The sequence below is a fragment of the Girardinichthys multiradiatus genome, chromosome 1 (assembly GCF_021462225.1).
Source record: "Girardinichthys multiradiatus isolate DD_20200921_A chromosome 1, DD_fGirMul_XY1, whole genome shotgun sequence".
NCBI lineage: Eukaryota > Metazoa > Chordata > Actinopteri > Cyprinodontiformes > Goodeidae > Girardinichthys > Girardinichthys multiradiatus.
The window spans coordinates 8,003,118-8,027,270 of record NC_061794.1 but is presented as its reverse complement, the minus strand read 5'-3'; the positions used below and the strand labels follow the sequence as shown (position 1 = coordinate 8,027,270).

At 43.0% G+C, this 24,153-nt stretch overlaps 1 protein-coding gene across 1 annotated transcript in view; it reads right to left on the bottom strand.

Annotated features, from left to right (window-relative positions):
* Window positions 1-24,153, bottom strand: part of klhdc8b (kelch domain containing 8B) — a 101,132-nt gene that overhangs the window by 50,710 nt on the left and 26,269 nt on the right. Inside the window, exon 2 of the mRNA XM_047363998.1 lies at window positions 23,536-23,760. Within this exon, the coding sequence (XP_047219954.1) occupies window positions 23,536-23,760 (225 nt within the window). The remainder of the gene's footprint in view (window positions 1-23,535; window positions 23,761-24,153) is intronic.

The window sequence follows — 24,153 nt, the reverse complement described above, 5'->3', positions numbered from 1 at the left end:
CAAGTAAACATGACTGTTCACCACGGCCTGGAAAAGAAAGCCGGAACCGCACTGCATGCCTTCCTGCGTGCACGTCCAGGTAGCGAACGTGCCTTCTCGTACGGTTCGGCTGGGCCAACAAAAAGCCCTTTACCACAGCTATGGATGTTAGCTGCGAGCTAACCCTTTCTTTACTCACACGTGCCTAGGACAACTTATCTTCAGCACAGTTCACGTAAGAGGTTGTGTTTGGGCAAGATTAGTTTAGAAGGAAATAATCTAAACAATGTTTGTTTTATGATGTTTGGTTTTTGTTTGTGTTGTGTTTTTAAAGTTAAGACACATTTTATTTAAAGGGTGGTTTTAAACACAGAAGATTGTCCATAACCCGCCATCCACGCTTATGCATTTCAAACATTTTATTAGTGGTGTTTTAAAGGTATGTGTTCTGGTAACAAGCTATAAGCTTCTTTTGTTAGCTCCAACCACTAAGGGCTAAGAACACGTGCTCGCCCACTTTATACATCAGCTGAAGATCGTTTACCCAGAAAGATTGTTTCCTTCATAACATTTCCTCAAATATTATTGTACTAGACAAAGCCAGCTAACTAAACACCATTGAGAGTCAGTCATCCAGATCATTCTTTAACATTATTTTATTAAAATAATATTTAGGTCTAGTGTTGCAGTGTGATTGGTCACTTGAAGGTACCAATTATTACCTCAGTTAGTTCCAAGACTAACTTAACCTCATTTCCAAACCCCTCAAGATAATCCATGGTTCTCAAAGATAAACATTTCACGGTAATGTCACATCACTCTTTCAGTCATGATATTCAACCATTTTTAATCAACTTGTTTATATTGTACATAGCCCACTAGTCTTCCTTGTTCTTTCATTCTGCTTAGTAGTTTAGTTGGGTTGTTTCAGCATAGTAAAGGGTTTGTTGATTGAAAAATATCTGACTTTGAGTTGACTTATTTTTTTTATCTCAACCAGTCCATTTTTAGCTCTGTTTAGGTTCATTGTCCTGCTGGAAGGTGAACATTAGCCCCAGTCTCAAGTGCCTTGTAATAGGGTTTTATTCTAGGATTTCCCATTTATTTTGCTCCATTCATCTCCCAAACACATTTTTCCAGCTTCCCTACCAGATAAAAGCCTTCCACAGCAGGATGCTCCCATCACCATGTTTCACCATTGGAAGGGTGTGTTTGAGGTATGGTTGGGGGAGAGATACATGTTTTCATAGATCAAGATGCAGAAATTAAAAATTCTGAATCAAATCAAATGCAGATATTAAAACTCAATTATATTGATGTTAATTATTTACTTCATTTGGATCAGTCCAAAAGGTAGAACTCAAATCCAGCTAAGTTTATGGTCAACACATAACGAGTGTAAAGTGACATGGATATGGTCAGCCCCCTCTGCAAGAAAGGGAACATTAGTTGGACAAGAGCCATACCCCATGCAGGGTATGTAAAACTAACGTGAAATATTCTGAGACATGACAAATGTGAGGAAAGATGTTACACACCTCCACCTACAGATAGAGGAAGAACAGCTGATCAAATCCTGCCATCAAGAAAGTAATGTCACTACAATGCAAAGACAAAGTCACGGCATAAAAGGTTGCAAGTAGGACAGCTCTAAAATGCAGTGCATGGACAGCCATTCCCAATGAATTTTATCTCACCATCACTGCACATTTGATGCGTTGCAGTTAGCATACTGTGTGTGCTAAACAAAACGGCGAATGAGTCACATGGTTTATCCGGCTTTGCACATGTAGTACCTGAAGTTTCTGACCATTTTTCTTTGCAAAACAGCTCAGACTGTAACATTGGATGGAAAGCATCTGTGACGCCACTACATTTTAGCCCTAATAATATGAAAATTTTCTCTTGTGTTTTTATTTGAACAGAAGTAAAAGTTGTATGTTGGTGGTCTAACTGGCTGTTTCTCATAAACTCAAACACTTCTGTGATTTATGGCTCATAGATCACGTATTATAAAACTGCAGAAATGTCTCCAGTTACGATGACTAACCCATTTCGTCCTGGCTCCCACCTTTTCTGCCTTTGACAAGCAGCAATTCTCAGCTTTACTTTGTGCGTTACGAAAGGAGCGATAACAGCACACGCTGGGAAGACAAACATCTCCAAGAGAGCAAAACCTTCAAAACTGCAGGGGACCAGGAGTAAAGATAATAAAAATCTATCCAATATCTAAACATCAAGATCTCAGAGCACTGACAGAGCGCTTTCAAGTCGAAATGTAAACATGACAAAAACAATTTGGAGAGGGGAAGACAGGTCTGTGGTTCAAAAAGTCCATCAACAGTTGGTGGGTTTTGAGTAATCACTGCAGACCCCTCCGCTCCCCTAGTGTGGAAGAATTTCTCTGATTTCAGCACACTGTAGTTTTTCTGCAGGCAACACTTTAATAGAAAGAGATGCAATCAGCAGGCTGCCTGGAACATTTTACTAAAAGTCAGTGCAATCACAACATAATACCAGCATTAGGTCGAGCTGAATAATGGAAGTGGAGCTTTTTGTTTTTTGAAGCCAGGGTGAATTTTTAAATGCTGCCAGGCTGTTTCTGTTTCTGGCCTGTACAATGATCTCACCTATTTTGCTTTTCAAAGTTTGCTCCAACACTCATTTTCTTTTTGACCTTTTATTTACAGAGCCTTGAAAAATTATTAATATCCCTCAAAATTCTTTTTTACATTTTGACACATTACAACCATGTTACAAACTTCATTGTAGGTTACAGAGATTTTATGTGATGGACTAACACAAACTAGAGCATAGTTAGAAAGTGGAAGGAAAAGAATACATAGTTTCCAAATTGTTAAAAACTGTACAAATGTGGCGTTCATTTATATTCAGTCCCACTGAGTCAATATCTTTTGCTGCAAGGTGTATGATTTTGCCGGCTTTGCACATCTAGAGACCTTCTAACCTATTCTTCTTTGTAAAATTTAAGCTCAAATATAAAGGTCACACGTAGTCAGATTGGAAGGAGGGCATCAGTGAAGAGATGAAATTGGATTTAGGTCATTCTATGAGTACCGTTTGAACTAAAGTATTGTAGCTTTGGCTGCATGTTTGGGATCATTTTCCTGTTAGAAAGTAACCCTCTGCATCGTTTTATGATGGGAATAGCATCTCCACAGCATGATGCTGAACACTACCAAGTTTCAACACATTAGTGGTGGGTTCAGGGTGGAGAACTGAAAGCAGGACATTTTTATAGCTTTCTTTTGAATCCTGCACCATAAAGGCCAGATTTGTGGAGTGAACAACTAGCAGATGTCCTGTCAGCAGTTTCTCTTCCCTGTGCTTTAGATCTCTGCAGCTCCTCTAGAGATACCACGCTTTGAAATGTCTTGGCTGCTTGTATGATCATTGTTCTCCTTGTCTGTTGTGTTTATTTAGATGGACGGCAAGTCTTGGTAGATTTACAGCTGGGCCATGCTTTTCCCATTTTCAGATGATGGATTGAACCTAACCCTGCTTTAAACCACTCCACAACTTCCTCCTGCCTTGTTTGCTGTGTTCCTTGTTCTTCATGTTTGTTTGCTAATGTTCTCTCTCAAACCTTTGAGGCTTTCAAATAACAGGTAAGGTGGCTCTAGTAAGTAGGTAACTGATTGCTGCAATGCATTGTATTTAGGTGCATGAGAGTAAAGTGGGCTGATCACACGGTACACTTTTTAGATTTTTAATTGTAAATTGTTTGAAAGACACAACATAATTATGAGCTACATTGAGTTGGTCCATCACATAAAATCCCAATAAAATACACTAAACTTGGTGGTTGTAACATGAAAAATATGAAAAGTTTAAAGTATGTCAAGCCCTTCTTCACAAAGTGTGCATGGTGCTTGATGTCACTCTGACGTCACTCTGTGAGACACAACCATTATTATGAGACTGCACCCCATCAGCCTGTCAGTGTGTTCACATGTTTGTTGATTGAAAGGGTGGTAGGAAAGAGTCTGAACTCCTATCAGCTCTGTACTTTTGATGTTGGTGTGCTTTCGTCTGCTTCCTATGTGGGAGTTTTTATTTCAAATCATCTCCCTTCAGTTTATCTTCTGTAACTTTTACATTTAGCCAGCCTGTTTGGTCTTTCAGCTCATCTTCAAACCAAAACACTCAGATGTGTTTCTAAAATGTGCCATCCAACTGTGTTTCCACAGGGCAGAAAATCTACAAAATGTGTTCTGAAATTAATATGAAATAACTGGCTTTGATGAATGTCTTCCACAGCTAAGAACACAATGTCTGACACATATGGTGATGAACTCATTCTGTGTGCATGGTAAGTTAAACAGCACAGAGCTAATGTTAGAAATCCCCCTGACCTTCTTTAGTTTTCTCATTAAGGGAAATGTGATTATTTATCACTAAGGTTCATAATTGTTTTGTGTGCTCTGAGCTTTTTGACCTGAAATAAAACAAAGAAATGTGCACAGCACACCTCAGTGATAGCTGCTGCACAGAACCTAACTAGTTTGGTACTTCTGGTTTGTTTTGTTTGATGGGAGAAATCCCTCTTTTACAAGTCAGCTCATAAAAAGGCACTTAACCCAAGTTTGAATTGAATAATGATTTTTTTTGGCATTTATGGACAGTATCAACATAAGGAAGACGTCCAAATAAGAAGACTTTTACGTTGTATAGCCTAAGAACTTCAAACATTGTTTTACTAAAGAGGAAACAGACTTCATTTATGTTAAACGCTGCAGGATGAGTAAAGATGGGTTTTACAGTTTCAAACAAAAAAGAACCTTCTCCTTGAACCGCCACCTTAACGTGGTGGAGGAGTTTGAGTGCTCGAATGATCCTAGAGGCTATGTTGTCTGGGGCTTAAATGCCCCTGGTAGGGTGTCCCATGGCAAACAGACTCTAGGTAACGAGTCAGACAAAGAGCGGTTCAAGAAACCCTCATGACGACGATTAAATCGAGGCACGTGACGTCTCACGGTGCGGCGGAGACGGGGTCTCAACCTGGAGCCAGGCCTAGGGTCGGGACTCGTCGGAGAGCGCCTTGTGGCTGGGTTGTTCCTCGCGGGACCCGGCCGGGCCAAGCCCGAACAAGAGCCACGAGGCCATTGCCCAGTACCACCTGCAGGGGGAACCGTGAGGGACTGCTGTAAAGAGGATTGGGTGGCGGACGAAGGTGGAGACCTCGGCGGCCCAATCCCCAGATGCTTAGGCTAGCTCTAGGGACGTGGAATGTCACTTTGCTGGGGGGGAAGGAGCCTGAGCTTGTGCGGGAGGTCGAGCGATATTGACTAGAAATAGTCGGGCTCGCCTCCACACACAGCGTGGGCTCTAGAACCCATCTCCTTGAGAGGGGCTGGACTCTCTTCTACCCACGGAGTGGCCCACGGGGAGAGGTGGTGGGCTGGGGTGGGTTTGCTTGTTGCCCCCCAGCTCAACCATCTCCTGTTGGGGTTTACCCCGGTGGATGAGAGGGTCACATCCCTGCGCCTTCGGGTTGGGGACAGGTCTCTGACTGTCGTTTCGGCCTACGGGCCGAGCGGTAGTGCGGCGTACCCGGCCTTCTTGGCGTCCCTGTCAGTGGTGCTGGATAGTGCCCCTCCCAGGGACTCCATTATTCTGCTGGGGGACTTCAACGCCCACGTGGGAAATGACAGTGACACCTGGAGAGGCGTGATCGAGAGGAATGGCCTCCCCGATCTGAATCCGAGTGGTGCTTTGTCACTGGACTTCTGTGCTAGTCACGGATTGTCCATAATGAACACCATGTTCAAACATAAGGGTGTCCATCAGTGCACTTGGCACCAGGACACCCTAGCCAGAAAGTCAATGATCGACTTTGTTGTCGTATCATCAAACCTTCAGCCGCATGTTTTGGACATACGGGTGAAGAGAGGGGCTGAGCTCTTCACTGATCACCACTTGCTGGTGAGTTGGATCTGCTGGAGGAGGAGAAAGCCGGACACACTTGGCAGGCCCAAGCGTATAGTGAGGGTCTGCTGGGAATGTCTGGCGGAGCCCTTAGCCAGGGATGTAATCAACTCCCACCTCCGGGAGAGCTTTGACCAGATTCCGGGGGATGTTGGAGACATAGAGTGCAAGTGGACCGTGTTCTCCACATCTATTGTCGATGCTGCTGCCCGTAGCTGTGGCTGTAAGGTCTGCGGTGCCTGTCGCGGCGGCAATCCCCGAACCCGGTGGTGGACACCGGCAGTAAGGGACGCTGTCAAGCTGAAGAAGTCCTATCGGCTGTGGTTGGCTTGTGGGGCTGCTGAGGCGGCTGACGGGTACTGTGAGGCCAAGCATACCGTGGCCCGGGTGGTGGCAGAGGCAAAAACTCGGGCATGGGAGGAGTTCGTTGAGGCCATGGAAAAGGACTACCGGTTGGCCTCGAAGCGATTCTGGCAAACCATCCGCCACCTCAGGAGGGGAAGCAGTGCTTCGGCAACACTGTTTACAGTAGGGGTGGGAGGCTGCTAACCTCAACGGGACATTATCGGGCGGTGGAAGGAGTACTTCGAGTACCCTCACCATCCTCAACAACACTGTATCGGCCGTGGACCACTTCAGGTTCTTAGGAACCACTATCTCTGAGGACCTGAGATGGTCTTCACACATAGACACTGTTCAAAAGAAGGCCCAGCAGAGACTGTACTTCCTGAGGCAACTCAAGAATTTCAACCTTCCACAGGAGCTGCTGGTCATCTTCTACACGGCCATCGTTCAATCTATCCTGTCTTCATTCATCTCAGTGTGGTTTGGCTCATCCACAAAACAGGACAGGTGCAGACTGCAACGAATAATCAGGAATGCAGAGAGAATAATCAGGGCTGACCTTCCCTCCATCCAGGACTTATACAGATCTAGGGTCAGAAAAAGAGCTGCTAAAATCTCTGCAGACCCCAAACACCCTGCAAATAAACTGTTCAGAGCTTTACCTTTCCCTGGTGGAAACAGAGGATGGGGACTCGGGGTTGGACTTTTTCATCACCCAGGCGGAAGTCACCAAGGTGGTTAAAAAGCTCCGCGGTGGCAGGGCTTTGGGGGTGGATGAGATCCACCCTGAGTACCTCAAGTCTCTGGATGTTGTGGGGCTGTCATGGTTGACACGCCCCACAACTACAGGGGGATCACACTCCTCAGCCTCCCTGGTAAGGCCTACGCCAGGGTATTGGAGAGGAGTGTCCGGCCGATAGTTGAACCTCGGCTTCAGGAGGAGCAGTGTGGTTTTTGTCTCAGCCGTGGAACACTGGACCAGCTCTATACCTCCTACAGGGTACTCGAGGGTTCATGGGAGTTTGCCCAACCGGTCTACATGTGTTTTGTGGACCTGGAGAAAGCATTCAACTGTTTCCCTCATGATGCCCTGTGGGCGGTGCTCAAGGAGTATGGAGTCGGGGGCCCTTTATTAGGGGCCATCAGATCTCTGTACAAGCGGAGCAGAAGTCTGGTTCGCATTGCCAGCACTAAGTCGGACCTGTTCCCGGTGCATGTTGGACTCCGGCATGGCTGCCCTTTGTCACCGGTCCTGTTCATAACTTTTATGGACAGGATTTCTAGGTGCAACAGAGGGCCAGAGGGGGTCTGGTTTGGGGACCAGAGGATTTCGTCTCTTATTTTTGCATATGACGTGTTCCTGCTGGCCCCCTCTAGCCAAGACCTACAGCATGCGCTGGTGCGGTTCAAAGCCGAGTGTGAAGCGGCTGGGATGAGGCTCAGCTCCTCCAAGTCCGAGGCCATGGTTCTCGACCAGAAAAGGGTGGCTTGTCCTCTTCAGTTTGGAGGGGAGTTCCTGCCTCAAGTGGAGGAGTTTAAGTATCTCGGGGTCTTGTTCACAAGTGAGGGAAGAATGGAGCAGGAGATCGACAGACGGATCGGAGATGCTGCCGCAGTAATGCGGGCGCTGTGCCGGTCCGTTGTGGTGAAGAGAGAGCTGAGCCGAAAGGCGAAGTTCTCAATTTACCGGTCGGTCTACATTCCTACCCTCATCTATGGCCATGAACTTTGGGTCATGACCAAAAGAACGAGATCCCGGATACAAGCGGCTGAAATGAGCTTCCTCTGTAGGGTGGCCGGGCACTCCTGTAGAGATAGTTTGAGGAGCTCTGCCATCCGGGAGGGCCTCGGAGTAGAGCCGCTGCTCCTCCACATCGAGAGGAGCCAGTTGAGGTGGCTCGGGCATCTATACTGGATGCCTCCTGGACGCCTTCCTCGGGAGGTGTTTCAGGCACGTCCCACCGGGAGGAGGCCCAAGGGACAGCCCAGGACACGCTGGAGGGACTATGTCTCTCAGCTTGCCTGGGAGCGCCTTGGGTTCCACCCGGAGGAGTTGGAGGAGGTGTCTGGGAAGAGGGACGTCTCTGGGTGTCACTGCTGAGCCTGCTGCCCCCGCGACCCGGTCCAGGATAAGCGGAAGACGACGAGTACGAGTACAAAAAAGAACACAAGATAACTTGTGGATGGCTAGCTATGATCACTCAGTTATCCCATTCATTTTTCACACTTTTAGATTATTGGATCTGAAATGTCTCTAAATACAATTTCATTCAAAACATAAAGACGAGAGGTTCACTTACGTTGAAGAAGGCCTCACGACCTTCAGAAATGTTTGGGAAGCTCCACTAACAATTTGGTGCATCTGTGTATTTTTCCAGCATTCCAGTGGCACTTTGTCACAAGGTAAAGGCGAAGTGGCTGATAGATCAGGACATTAACATTTTAGACCTTTGGATAAGAATCTACTTGTAGCTGAACCAGTGGCTAAGTCTCAAAAAGCAGGTGGATGAATAGCAATCAACAAACTGTGATTCAACCTCAAGACAAAAACTGTAAATACTTTATTTCTACTTAAATTTAAAAGGATGCAGATAAAAGCCTTTAATAACCCTGAAAAAGTTTGAAATGGTTCTTAGTATAGCACTGAAATATGTAAAAAACAATCAAAAAAATCTTAAAGCCACAAATTACAATATTTATCTCACAATTGGTTTAAACTTTAGACCAATTGACTAATTTTTAAAAAAACAACTTGCTTTCTTTGTGTTCTTTGTGCATGCTGTGGTCTTTTTCACTCTTTGCTTACCTTAAAGGCTGGAGTTTGTTCTTGTCTAGTCAGCCTTCACAGTTGCCTGTAATAATTGTTTTAAGTATTCTGTTTAATTAAAGCATACCAGGGGTTCCACGGTGGCACACTTGTTAGCACTCATTGCCTTGTAGCTAGAAGCTTCTGAGTTCAAAGCCCAGCCTGGGGTCTTTCTGTGTGTTTGCATGTTCTGCTCGTGCATTCGTAAGACCTCTCCAGCTCCTCTTCCACAGTCCAATAATATAACTTTTAAGTTAATTGATTTCTCCTAATTGACTTCAGAAGTGCCAGTGTGCGAGCATGGCTGTATGTCCTGTAGGGCTTGGCGACCTGTTCAGTGTGTACCCCACCTCTCACCAAATAACCACTGGAGGTAGGTAGCAGCCCTCTGTAACCATGCAAGGATAGGTAGGTATAGATGCTAGATGGATAAAACATACAACTTGCCAAATTTTAGAGAACATTAATAATACAACAACAGTTGACAAAAGCTACATTGTGATTGAAAAAGCCCAGGACTACACATTTCTGTTCAATATGGGTGATCACTCTTCAAGACAGGTCTGAACCTACTATAGTAGACTGGGTTGACACTAAAGTAGTCTGATAAATAGTAAGTAAAATGTTCTGAGTTTTCTGTTCAAATGTGGGTTTTATGTCAAAGAACAGTGAGAAAGGCTATCTTTTCCTTCCTAACACAGTTAAGTATATCTCTAATCCAGAGTATGGGAAGGATATTTCTACTTGAACATAAATCTGCCGGCTGGATATTGAAATGATAAAAGCTATGAGGCACTATGTAAGCAGGGGTTGTAATAATCCAGTGATTCAAATTAGATTTGACAAAGCTCCAAGTTATCCTTAAAATGATGAAAAGATTTCCTTTCAGAAAGATCAAAACTAATGTACATCTAGAGAATTCTTTTTGTTCACTAAATGGTACTGGTCATTTCACACCATTCCCATTTCATACCTTTGCAGTTTTGATCATAACTTAGCAGTTATCCAGTTAGAAAATGGTGCCATCTACTGCAGGGTATTTCATACTGACATTGTGTCAATTCATCCCCACACGGCAAACATTTCACCACTCTTCCCCCTTTTTTCTGCCGTCTTTACTTGTGCTTACTTTTTAAAACAACATCACACCTGGGGTTATGCTTTGAAAAGAAAGGAAGCACACATCGGTTGGGAATCATTTACAATAGGAGCATACTTGCAAAGCCCAGTATGCAGAAATAATAATGGTGGTCCAGATCCAGTGTGATGTTCTTTTTCTAAAATACTGTTAATTTTACAAACACACACCCCCAAAAAAAAGTGTTACTTTAGTTTGTCAATTCACAGAGTAGCTTTCCAAAAATCCTGGTGATTTTGAACATTATATGATGTTTAATAGGGAATGTGAGATGGGCCTTAGGTAGTTTTAGGTAAGCAGTGGCTACCGTGAAGCCCACTGGAACTGTCCAATGGGAGTTATTTTTCCTGTTACTTTCTTATTGTTGAATCATGAAATTGAACTAAACTGAGGCAAATGAGGTCTACTGTGCTTTAAAGGTTTATTGTAGGCACTGCATTTCATATATACTCAGGTTTTCTGAAATCAAAAAGAGAAAAATAGAACAGATCTGTTAGAGAGAAAACACTTTTTCACAGCACTGCATATTAGCCCTATAACATAGGTTTGATGAACATGTTGGATATTTTGACTTTTGTTTTAACTATATAATTTCTCTAATTGGGATTACTACCTCAGTTCATTGTTATGACTGCTGCAACAAACTGTGGTAGATTACCAACACATAAGCTAATAAATGCATATAGTCTGGACTGTCTGGAAGTGTTGTTTCTATTGTTAGGTGTTGATTCTTACCTTGTTCCAGTTTTAACACTGACCACGTTCTAGAAAAGATTTTTCACCATAAATTATACAGTACAATTATTTTTTTGTCTGTGTTTGTTGAGATGTTGGAGTGCGGCCCTATCCTCCAGTAAAGATGACATGTTCTGCACATGTCTTATTATGACACCGGCTTCAGCAAAGCATATGGCACTGCATAATGAATTTCATTTCCATTCCTCCCTCCATCTAGCTTCCTGAAATGCTCTGCTGGATTTGGCCTCAGCTGCAAATCTCTGCTGCAATGACTGAGGAAGCTTTCTGCCATCATTTCAGTATAATTTTATATTTCACTATTCCTCCTTGCCATTTCCACACATCATCCCAGCACTGCTCTCATCCTCTCAACACAAGATAAATAGGCACATAAATAGGAAAATCTACACACACAAATAAAAGCACACACAGTCATCACCAGCACTCCCAAGGGTCTATTTATAGGCTTCATGTGACAGCATGTCCAACTAGATAATAGTCTGAAAAGCAAGCTGATCCTTTAATCATCATCTTAGTTAACATCTTTAGCAGTGAAACAGCTTCATACTTCACATAATTATAGTAGTTTGCAGCACCTGTCAGTTGGAATACCAGATTAATATGCATGAATATATTACCTCCCAGTCAGTCAGTTTGGGAACAGATACATCTGCAGTGTTGCATGGTTGCAACCATGGTGCATGGTCACTAAAACATGTAAGATAAGTAACTGTGTTTACCTGCTGCATTTCACTTTCACATTTTCAGCTCCTAAACAAGTACAACCACTTTGGTTAATATAGCTTATATTCTGCATCAACTAACAAAGGGGAGGTGATTGAAAAAGGTAGTGGTGGTGAGGAAGTGGCAGCAATTGAGAGAGACAAATGAGAGCAGAACATCCACTGATGGCTCCTCTGGATTTGTTTGTTTTATCGACTTCAGCTCGGCATCCCGTTCCTAATCGACAGGTGCTAAAATTAAAAAAAGCATTAACAGCAGCTGAGCTATTTGTCTGGTTATTGATGTCAGCACAGAAGATGCAGAAGGTCATAAAAAATGCCATTAGTAGTAGAAATGAGTACGAAAATCCAATTTCCTTAAACTATGAGTAAATACAAGAACAGAAAAGCAAAACTCTGAGATATCTATTCCACTGACACTGAAGGTGGCAAGTGAGCAAATCTTAATGGTTTAGTAGATCATTTTGAGAAAAAAGTAGTTTGAGATGGTAAACCTTATGAAGTTTGTGTTTCATCACCCACCCACCAAGATGGAGAAAGTACCACAGCTGTGGAAGACCTCCTGTGTGAGTGCCAAAGAACAAAGATCCAAAGGACCTCAGCAGCTACAGGCTGGTAGCATTGACCTCTTATCTGATGAAGACCCTCGAGAGGTTGGTCCTCAACCATCTTCGCCCCCTGGTGAGGACTTTGTTAGATTCCTTTTAAGCATGCCTACCAGCCTGGTATCGAGGTGGATGATGCCATCATCTACCTCCTGTACCAAGCTTTGACCACCTGGAGAAGCCTTGAAGCACTATGAGGATAATGTTCTTTGATTTCGTCTGTGCTTTTAATACCATCCAGCTTCTAGTTATACCTCTGATTCTTACCCAGCTTGGTTGAATACCCGAATAGGCTTCAACTTCATCCTTTCAGGGTCTTCCTTTGCAAATCTACATGGATTTGAATGGACTTTACTAATTATCAAACATGTCAACCTTTTATATTTATGATGCTTGCATGTTTGATCATCCAAAATAAAGCTTATCAAAGTCTAAAATCAGTTTTTATAATTTATGAAAGTGTTGCTGTATCTTTTTTTTTAGCTTTTAGTAAATGATACTATATTTTCTGCCCAGAAATGACTCACTGACAGTCAGCACCAGAACATCCATTAACCTCGCTTGACTATGTGTTTCACTGCAGCACTGACTGCTGATGTAGAAGATATTAAATGCAAATCAGTGATTTAAACTTTTCAGTAAATATAGAGAATGAACAGGTAATAAACCTGCTGAGTATTTGCACTGGCTTCCAGGGTTATAACCTCTATTAAAGAAACTAATCACACATTATCTTTTAGATTCACAAACATGGCTGTGAGTCACCAAATTTCCCTCACTAAATCAAACATGAAACTGAGCTGAGCATGTTTAGTTACTTTCTGCTCTGTGTTGCTGCAGTTTTCATATGAGTAGGAAACTGCAGTTGTGAATGTTGCTTTGATGGCTAACCTCTTTATATTTTTATCTGTGGTGCCTCTGCTTTCAAGATCTATAATCTCAGCATGTCAGTCACAGCAAACGGTGCCCCGGTACATCAACAAGAAAACACTTACAGGAACATAAATGAAAAAGAGATTGACAGAGATAAAAAGCAGTAAATCCCAAACAACAAAGGGGATTCACAAAGAAATGAAATGCACCTTATAAGAAAAGAATTGAAGCTAAAGATCACACAAAGTGCACAAGTAAGGAGCATCATTGGATGTAAAATACTTAAGGTCAAAAATACTTGAATAAGCTTTTATGGCCTACCCAACAAAGGTCATCACTTGATTTAACCAGTACCCCTGTTACACTATTGTGCATCAGTCTTTCATTTGGAAGCCATTGGAATCCGTTACCTCACAGCTATATTTGTGAATCTAAAAGATAATCCCTTCCATGGAGTCTTTAAACATGACAAGAAATTCCACAACAATAATGCCACTGGCCTCCTATATCAAGTATGCATAGCATAGAACCATACATGCAATGCAATTGTGAGTTAAAGGTCACAACAATGGCCCAATAATATAATTTATTCTCACATTATGCTATGTAGATGCCTCACTCACCTTAGCATGCTATATACATAAAACTCAAAATGAAATTGCATCACTTAATGTCTAAATAATTCATCTGACCACTTGGAGCATATAAATGTCATTCTAAGATGGTCAGCAGATCAATTCATAGAAACAAATAAGAGAGACAACAATGTCATGGAAAAGTAACCTAACCACTCTTGACCCATCAGAACACTATGAACCCTACTGATCCATACATAAATTATGCAGAACGTGGGGGCATCAACAGTGACAAATACTTAAAAGATATGACAGGACTCAATGTTTCATAAAATCCCTTTCATTTATTTATGTTTAGACTCACGTGTTATGTGTATTTCAAAACACCAGCATACATAGGAAGATAAGAAACATTGTGAATGCAGCTTAAAAAAGTGCAGTGTTTGTCAGACGTTTACATACACTCACTATGGGCGTTAACAACATACTTGACATTTTTTTCTGGGTGGAAGGATTAGGCATACAGGGGTTGGGCAATGATACTGAAACACCTGGTTTTACACCACAATAATTTATTAGTATGGTGTAGGGTCTCCATTTGCAGCCAATACAGCATCAATTCATCTTGAGATTGACATATACAAGCTCTGTACAGTGGTCAGAGGGATTTTAAGCCATTCTTCTTGCAGGATAGTGGCCAGGTCACTACGTGATACTGGTGGAGGAAAACGTTTCCTGACTCGCTCCTCCAAAATACCCCAAAATGGCTGAATAATATTTAGATCTGGTGACTGTGCAGGCCATGGGAGATGTTTAACCTCACTTTCACCAGTCTTGCTGTGTGTATTGGTGCATTGTCATCCTGATACACGGCACCGCCTTCAGGATACAATGTTTGAACTATTGGATGCACATGGTCCTCGAGAATGGTTCGGTTGTCCTTGGCAGTGACGCGCCCATCTAGCACAAGTATTAGGCCAAGGAAATGCCAAGATATGGCAGCCCAAACCATCACTGATCCACCCCCATGCTTTACTCTGGGCATGCAACAGTCTGGGTGGTATGCTTCTTTGGGGCTTCTCCTTTCACGGTGTGATATTTTGGACTTTCTTTGTGGTTTTTGGTTTGTGTCTTTTTATTAATTAATCCCTACGCCCATGTTTAGTCAATGCATTAGTTTCACCTGTTCCTTCTGTCTCCCTGCCTCCATGTCTCACCTGTTCCCTCTTCCTTTTGATTAACTGCCCTTTGTATTCCCTTAGTATATTAGTTAGTCTGTTTCATGTGTTGATTGCTGGTTCCTCGTCTCTCAACTCGGGTCTCTATCCTTGACTGCCATGTGTTTCATGTTCCTGCAGTGATTTATGTTACGTTTCGATACCTCTGAATAAAGCTGAAAATCACTCAACATGCGGCTGCCCAGCTCTTACCTGCACTTTGGTCCGACAACAAATATTAATGTGACATCTCCACACCGTAACTCTCCCGGATGTGGGGAAAACAGTAAAGGTGGACTCATCAGAGAACAATACATGTTTCACATTGTCCACAGCCCAAGATTTGCGCTCCTTGCACCATTGAAACCGACGTTTGGCATTGGCATGAGTGACCAAAGGTTTGGCTATAGCAGCCCGGCCGTGTATATTGACTCTGTGGAGCTCCCAACGGACAGTTCTGGTGGAAACAGGAGAGTTGAAGTGCACATTTAATTCTACCATGATTTGGGCAGCCGTGGTTTTATATTTTTTGGATACAATCCGGGTTATCACCCAAACATCCCTTTCAGACAGCTTCCTCTTGCGTCCACAGTTAATCCTGTTGGATGTGGTTTGTCCTTCTTGGTGGTATGCTGACATTACCCTGGATACCGTGGCTCTTGATACATCACAAAGACTTGCTGTCTTGGTCACAGATGCGCCAGCAAGACGTGCACCAACAATTTGTCCTCTTTTGAACTCTGGTATGTCACCCATAATATTGTGTGCATTTCAATATTTTGAGCAAAACTGTGCTCTTACCCTGCTAATTGAACCTTCACACTTTGCTCTTACTGGTGCAATGTGTAATCAATGAAGACTGGCTACCAGGCTGGTCCAATTTAGCCATAAAGCCTCCCACACTAAAATGACAGGTGTTTTAGTTTCATTGTCCAACCCCTGTAAATCTTTAGTGTATCTATGACACTTTATCATGTTTAACAATTATTATAGGCCTTCTGCAGAAACAATGTCTTCATAAGAAGCAGTTTTCTTGCATACTGCCACCACACAAAAAAAATAATGGATTAAACCAATCGACCACTTGTTGAGATGCAAGAAGACTGAACCATAAAACTAATCCTTTAAAATAAATTTTATATGCATCAGATGAATAGGAGCGTGATTAGACTCTATGAAAAGATTATAGCATTCATCAGTGCCGCTAAAAACCTGTGAAACACCAGGAGTCTGATTTTTGTTGTTTTTATCATATATAATTACAGACTATTATTATATATGAGAGCGCAGCAGCTCTGTTTTGAAGGTGCTTGAAATGGGCTTTGGAGAATATGTAATGCTAGCACAAAAAGCAGAATCCAGTTGTACCAGTTGCTCCAGTTTTTCATTGTAAATGAACTCTAAATAAAAGAAAGACTAATAACTATAGCCCCATCAAAGGCACGTTTACCTCATTCAGTCACTACTGATCAGGAATCCTTATATTCCTCAGCATAGGAACAAACAGTCAAAGCCATTGTCCTGGGAGTTATTCTCATGAGAGCAAAGCAGACAAAATTATTTCCATGATGGAATGAATGAATCAGCATCATCGAAAACAGCCAGAAAGCCACGCATTGATTTTTTGGACTGATTTGGGCTTTAACAGAAGACGTTCCTTGATCGCTTGCATCTAGTACAAAATGCTGCTGTCTGACTGATGAGAGGTGTGAGAAAAGGTACAATTCCAGTTTTAGCCCCACTCCACTCATTTCCTGTCTGCTACAGGAGAGATTTTAAGATTTTACTGATTGTTTGTGAAGCCCTACTTGGGCTGGGTCCTGTTTATTTAAAGTATTTTTTTAGTCCGCCATCCTCCACCAAGAGCCCTTAGGTCTGATAACCAGATGTTCTTGCAAACACAAGCACAGGAGTGTCTTGACTGTGCGCCAGACTTACTCTATAGAACAACTTACTAATGAAAACACAGGACCGCTTAAAATAGGTTCTAAAAATCCTTTTTATTTTCATCATTTTTAATGGAGTCTGATGTTTATATATATATATATATATATTTTTTTTTTTTTACCTTCTTGTTATTTTGTTTTATTATAAGTTTGTAAATTTTTTGATTTACATCATCTTAATATGCAGCACTTTGGTCAAACTTGTGTGGTTTTAATTGTCCTTTGTACATTAGTTATCACAATGACAACATCTCACCTCTTACAAATGTAATTAGAAAATGAATTGTTTAACAGACTTATTACTTTTGCTTCACCTAAAATTCTATACACCCTACAGAAAGTGATTTATAGAAAGTAAACAGGAAAAAAACTGCGTAACTTAAATTAACTGCTAATTTAAATGTTTGATCATCATCAAGTAGGTGCATATCTACTGATCATGTGTAAAACTTTGTTCTCCTTTTTTAGGTCAAGGCTTTAAACTGTGCTTTAACTTGAAACAAATGATACTGCTTCACAATGTAAACTGGTCCACCACACAGACTATGTACACTATCTGGCCATTTGCTTTGGAAACACAAATCAATCAATCACATGGCAGCAGCTTAGTGTCTTTAGTTACTTTGAATGTGGTCTTGGTTTTGGTGCCAGAAAGGCTCAATAGAGCTGCTAGGATCTTCACAGACAGCAATCTCTCAGGTTTACAGAGAAAGGTCCAAAAAAAGATATCCAAGCAGCAGCAGTTGTGTGAAATAAGAATGGGCAGACAGGTTTGAAATTGTGGAAAAGCAATAGCAGCTCATTACAACCAAGACATGCACATTATTATCTCTGAAAGCACAATATGTTAAACCTTGAGGCAGATGGGCTACAGTGGTAGAAAGCACACAGGCCGTCACTCCTATCAGCTAAGAACAGGAAACTGAGGCAATGGTTTACACAGGCTCTCCAAGAAGGGACACTGACAGACTGAAGAAATGTTGACCAGCAACTGTGTCATGTTCATCAATTTAGGCCAAGACATCCGAGGAATGCCGCCTCATGAAGTGGCTGACAGGTACCATGAGGCCAAGCGTGCCACGGCCCGGGCTGTGGCAGAGGCAAAAACCCGGGCCTGGGAGGAATTCGGGGAGGCCATGGAGAAGGACTACCGGTTGGCCTTGAAGCGATTCTGGCAAACCGTCCATCGCCTCAGGAGGGCGAAGCAGTGCTTTGCCAACACTATTTACAGTGGGGGTGGGGGGCTGCTGACGTCGACTGGGGACATTATTGGGCGGTGGAAGGAGTACTTCAAGGATCTCCTCAATCCTGCCATCACGCACTCCCTAGTGGAAACAGAGGCTGGGGACTCGGGGTTGGACTCTTTCATCACCCAGGTTGAAGTCACCAAGGTGGTTAAAAAGCTCCACGGTGGCAGGGCTTCGGGGGTGGATGAGATCCGCCCTGAGTACCTCAAATCTCTGGATGTTGTGGGGCTGTCATGGTTGGCACGCCTCTTTAACATTGCGTGGCAGTCGGGGCCTCTGGACTGGCAGACTGGGGAGGTGGTCCCCTTCATAAGACCAGAGGGTGTGTTCCAACTACAGGAAAATCACACTCCTCAGCCTCCCTGGTAAGGCCTAGGCCACGGTATTGGAGAGGAGAGTCCAGCCAATAGTCGAACCTCGGCTTCGGGAGGAGCAGTGTGGTTTTCGTCCCGGCCGTGGAAAACTGGACCAGCTCTATACCCTCTACAGGGTACTCGAGGGTTCATGGGAGTTGCCCAACCGGTCCACATGTGTTTTGTGGACCTAGAGAAAGCATTCGACTGTGTCCCTTGTGATGCCCTGTGGGGGGTGCTCCAGGAGTATGGAATCGGGTGCCCTTTATTAGGGGCCATCCGGTCCCTGTACAAGCGGAGAAGGAGTTTGGTCCGCATTGCCGGCACTAAGTCGGACCTGTTACCGGTGCATGTTGGACTCCGGCAGGGCTGCCCTTTGTCACCGGTCCTGTTCATAACTTTTATGGACAGGATTTCTAGGTGCAGCCAAGGGCCGGAGGGGGTCTGGTTTGGGAACCAGAGGATTTAGTCTCTTCTTTTTGCAGATGACGTGGTCCTGCTGGCCCCCTCTAGACAAGAGCTACAGCATGCGCTGAGGCGGTTCAAAGGCAGAGTGTGAAGCAGCAGGGATGAGGATCAGCTCCTCCAAGTCAAAGGCCATGGTACTCAACCGGAAAAGGGTGGCTTGTTCTCTTCAGGTTGGAGGGGAGTTCCTGCCTCAAGTGGAGGAGTTCAAGTATCTCGGGATATTGTTCATGATTGAGGGAAGAATGGAGCGAGAGATCAACAGACGGATTGATGCGGCTGCCGCAGTAATGGGGGCACTGTGCTGGTCCGTTGTGGTGAAGAGAGAGCTGAGCCGAAACTGAAGCTCTCAATTTACCGGTCGGTCTACGTTCCTACCCTCATCTATGGCCATGAAGTTTGGGTCATGACCGAAAGAACGAGATCCCGGAGACAAGCGGCTGAAATAAGCTTCTTCCATATGGTGGCCGGGCGCTCCTGTAGAGATAGGGTGAGGAGCTCTGCCATCCGGGAGGGGCTCGGAGTAGAGCCGCTGCTCCTCCACATCGAGAGCAGCCAGTTGAGGTGGCTCGGGCATCTATACTGGATGCCTCCTGGACGCCTTCCTCGGGAGGTGTTCCATGCACGTCCCCCCGGGAGGGGGCCCAGGGGACAACCCAGGACACGCTGGAGGGACTATGTCTCTCGGCTGGCCTGGGAACACCTTGGGTTCCACCCGGAGGAGCTGGAGGAGGTGTCTGGGGAGAGGGACGTCTGGGTATCTCTGCTGAGTCTGCTGCCCCCGCGACCCGGTCCCGGATAAGCGGAAGATGACGAGTACGAGTATAAGTACGAGTATCATCTGACTGAATTATAGCTGTGTTTAACTTCCACTCATTGGGGAAACTCAACGGGAGTTTGAAAACGATGTGCTGGGAGTCAGGCGTTTTCACCCGGTATAGCGAGCCTCAGCCGCCCGGTCAACTGACAGCTGGTGAGGCGAGCCGGCTGTTAGCTCAGCGGGTGAGGACATTTCCGAACATGCCGCAGCACCTTTGCAATCATGTGATATCTAGTTAAATGGAGCAGATATTTCAGGTTTACACAACTAAATTCTCACCTGAAAACATTGTAAAAGGTATTCATGTTCCACAGAAAGCGTAATATATCCAACTTTATAAACAGCTTTTCTCTCTCCTCTGCTATTATTTCTTCCATTTCAAGAATCTGCTTTGATCCGCAATGAACCATGGGATAAGGTAGGCCACGAAGAATACACTGGACCCATCCTTCATATCTGGGGAAAAGTAGGTTGCATTTGTTGGCTCCCTTTGGAGGGACTACGAGTACGAGTAAGAGCACGAGTACATCCGAGGAATGTTTCAACACTTTGTTGACTCTTTTCCCTGAAAACAAATTAAGGCAGTTCTGAAGGTTAAAAGGGGTTTAACCTGGCACTATTGATATGTACCTAATAAAGTGCATATTATCTATTCTCTACAGTTTAGGGTCCGGCCCAAGTTTTATAACAGAAATTTAGCCGATCAAAAAACAGAGGAAGTGACAATGTTAATTTAGAAGATGTCCCTAAATAAATTTGAAATTCTATTGACTAACAATCATACAACCCAGTGGATTCCTTGGGCTATAACCCCCCAAATTGTTGAGGGTGAAGAAGATCTAGCTTAACTCAATAGAAACGTTTGCAGCACCAGCAAAGAACGTTTCATACACGTTTGCAAACATGAACTATATTGTTGCTAGCATTAGCGCTGTAAAAAGGGATGAAATAACACCAGCTAAACAGTCTCCTTTTGTTAATCCTTTTTAAATATATGTTAACATTAGCACTGCAGTAAGGCTAGCTGCTACAGGAAGTTAGAAAAGTAGCTAAAGTCCCATGAGTTGTTGCCTCAGAAGTATGAGGTCATCGCTAAAGAAATAGTTTATAATCTGTCTATGTCAGAATCTGCCTGTGTTTGGGGTTTTGAGTTTTGAGATCTGTTTACTCTGCACTGCCATTATTTCAGTTCATTCAGGTTTATTAGATTCATTTTGGTGTTTAGGTTTTTGCCAGTCCAAAGATATGCCTGTTAGGTTAATTGGTCTCTCTAAATTGCCCTTAGGTGTATGAATGAGTGTGTGCATGGTTGTTTGTGTGTTGCCCTGCGATGGACTGGCGACTTGTCCAGGGTGTACCCCGCCTCTCACCCATAGACTGCTGGAGATAGGCACCAGCTTCCCTGCGACCCACTGTGAAATAAGCGGTAGAGAATGACTGACTGACTGACTGTTTAGGTTTTTGTTCCTTCCCTGGATTCCTATGTGAGATGTTTTAGTTTGTATTTCCTTATAGATCTGATTCCTCCCTGTTTTATGTTCTTTTGGTAGTCTCATTGTTTTCTTATTTCAGTTCAGTTTATTTAAAAACAATCAGACGTTTTAAATTGTGTTCCATATAATCACTTTCCGCTCCACCTAACCTGACAATGAGTTAAAAGGAAAAGACAAAAAATAGTTATTTGCCCACTCGCAGCACCACGAATGCGCAACTACGCACACAGTCAGACACGGACTCGATTCTGGAGAAGTCCAGAACAGCAGTTTACTCCAGGTCGACCATGCTCCTTCATTACCTGAAAAGTTACACTGAGCGCCTCAAACAGGGCTCATTTCAGAGCAACCGTGGAGCCAACCAGAGAGTGGGAGCCTGGTGCGTGTGTGTTCAGGAACAGGTGGAAGCAGAGCGGTTATAACCCAGGAGAAGATAGTGGTAAAATCTGAATACTGACTCAGAACGGGCTAATTGTAAGTTACAGCTAATTACTGATTCACTCAACAAGACATGAGGTGGAGGTTCACTCTAATGAGCATCATCAGGGTCATGATGAGGAACTTTCACCTGAGCTACAGGTGAAGTTAAATTATCTGTCTGTGATAGAAAACAGTAGCAACCTTCTCTGTGAGCTACTAGCTGGATTTGCATCATAATGTGAAAGTATCTGGTTCTTTACTTCAGTCAAAATAAAAGCATTTAATCCTAACGTAGCTGAACACATTAAAAGGTCCTTCAGATCAACACATTACATCTCATGGCTGCAGCCAATCTTAAGTCCAGTTCTACATGTAGACAGGAAAAGTGTTGCTCAATAAACCAGGAAAATATCTCCTGGTGCCAGTAAGACGTAGTAGAAAGTATAAAAGTAAGCCTCCCTCTTCTCTTCCATATTTTCTGTGCTGATTCTAAACATACAGCTCTGGCTTTAAAGATGCAAGAAAATTAAGAAATAAATCATAGCAATTAATCACAGGTGGACCATTAATTAGTTAACTATTGTCAGTCAGTCATTTTCTACCACTTATTCCATAGTGGGTTGCAGATGCCTATCTCCAACAGTCTATGGGCTCACAGGCATGTCTTTGGGAGGAAGCCAGAGTACCCGGCAAGAACCCACAGATGCATGGGGAGAACATGCAAACTCCATGCAGAAAGAACCCCAGCCAGGAATTGAACCCAGGACCTTCTTGCTGCAAGGCACCAACTGTGCTACTGTGCAGCCTGTCAACTATTGTATTTTTCTGAATTACTCATGTAATATTATTTAAACTGAACTAATTGAACAAGGATACAGTTTTACTGAAGGTGAGACATACATACTATATGTATACAGTTATTAATAACTGTAATATTAGTACTAATAAGGTCCAGGATGAGGCTCTATGCTATATTTTAAACACCACAACTTAACACCCTTTCCTCTCAAAGTGTTTAATAGTAAGAACTGCACTAATGCCTCACATGCTCAGGGCAGAACAAAAGACTGTTGAAAAATGTTTCTTTTATTATTTTTGGCAGGCCAAATTTCTTCAGTAGTGGAATGAAGGGCTGAAAAGATGGTGATAAAAGAGAACAGGTTCATAAAATAACAATTTTAATAAAATGTTTCGAAAGCTCTTGGCATAATAAAATAAACGTGTTTTAGGATTTTACCATTTGACTAAGATTTAGGAAAATCAACCTTATTCCACTTTCCTTTTTTGAAATAAAAGAATAAAGACAATGGAGCCTTACACTTTGATGAGAATGTAACATTTAAAAAGGTAATTTATGTAGATGACAAAAGAAGCACATTTTTCTGGCCCAAAGTAAACATCTCTGAGTTTAAGAAAAACTTTTGTCACCAAAAATTCAGATTACGCTCTTTTCTAAATACCTCAAAATGTTTCATTATTTGCTTCAGCAAAATGGTTTTTCATCAGGCCTAAACTATGTTTCTCCTTGTCCTTCATTCAGCTTCTAACAAAAGTAAAAAGTGAAATTATTGCAAACCTTATTGTTTAATTTACAATAATTTACATTCAGTCTAAAACCAGCAGAAACAGAGAACTGGTACAATATGTCCTATATTATTTTAATTTTAAATGACCTATAAATTGTCTTATTTAAATCTAAATATTTTGGATTTGGGCTAAAACCCCCAATGTTTTGAGACCCTACAAATGCCCCTGATGAGCATAATATAATAAAAACAAAATAGTACCTTAATGCCAGGACATACAGTTCAAAAACTACATACCTTGATCCAGATCAAACTCCTCCATGGTGCTGACAAAGTGAGGTCGGGAGTAGAAATTATGAGGTCCCGGCTGCTGGAGCCCACCCAGGCTGAACAGGCTTCGCTCATTCGCAGCGCAGCAGGAGAAAGCCCTCCGGCTGGGAATGCAGGGGTACCGAGTCCAGTTCTTCATCTCCAGGTCGAAAGCCTCCAGTGCTGTCACTGGCATCTTTCCCTGACGACCACCTGGACGAGGAGAAAGAATTATAAAACACAATTTTTTATAGCATAGCTTTAGAGGCTTACAGACATATTCAGTGCTGTAAACAAGTATGCTGTCCTTTACAGATTTTCCTGTTTTTGCTGTTCTGTCAGCTTAAATGCTTCAGATCATCAAACAAATAACAATATCAATACAAAGATAACCTGACCAAATACCAAATGCAGTTTCCAAATTATGATTTCATTATTAGGGAAGAAAAACTATCCAAACCAGCCAGGCCCTATGTGAAAAATGAATCGCCCCCCTTAATGTAAAATGGTGGTGCACCCCTTGGTGCAAAAACCTTCATTCTGGACTTGCTGGTGTGCTTGGGATGATTTACCTGCTGCATTGCTGGGGTGTGGTTGAGCTTAAGG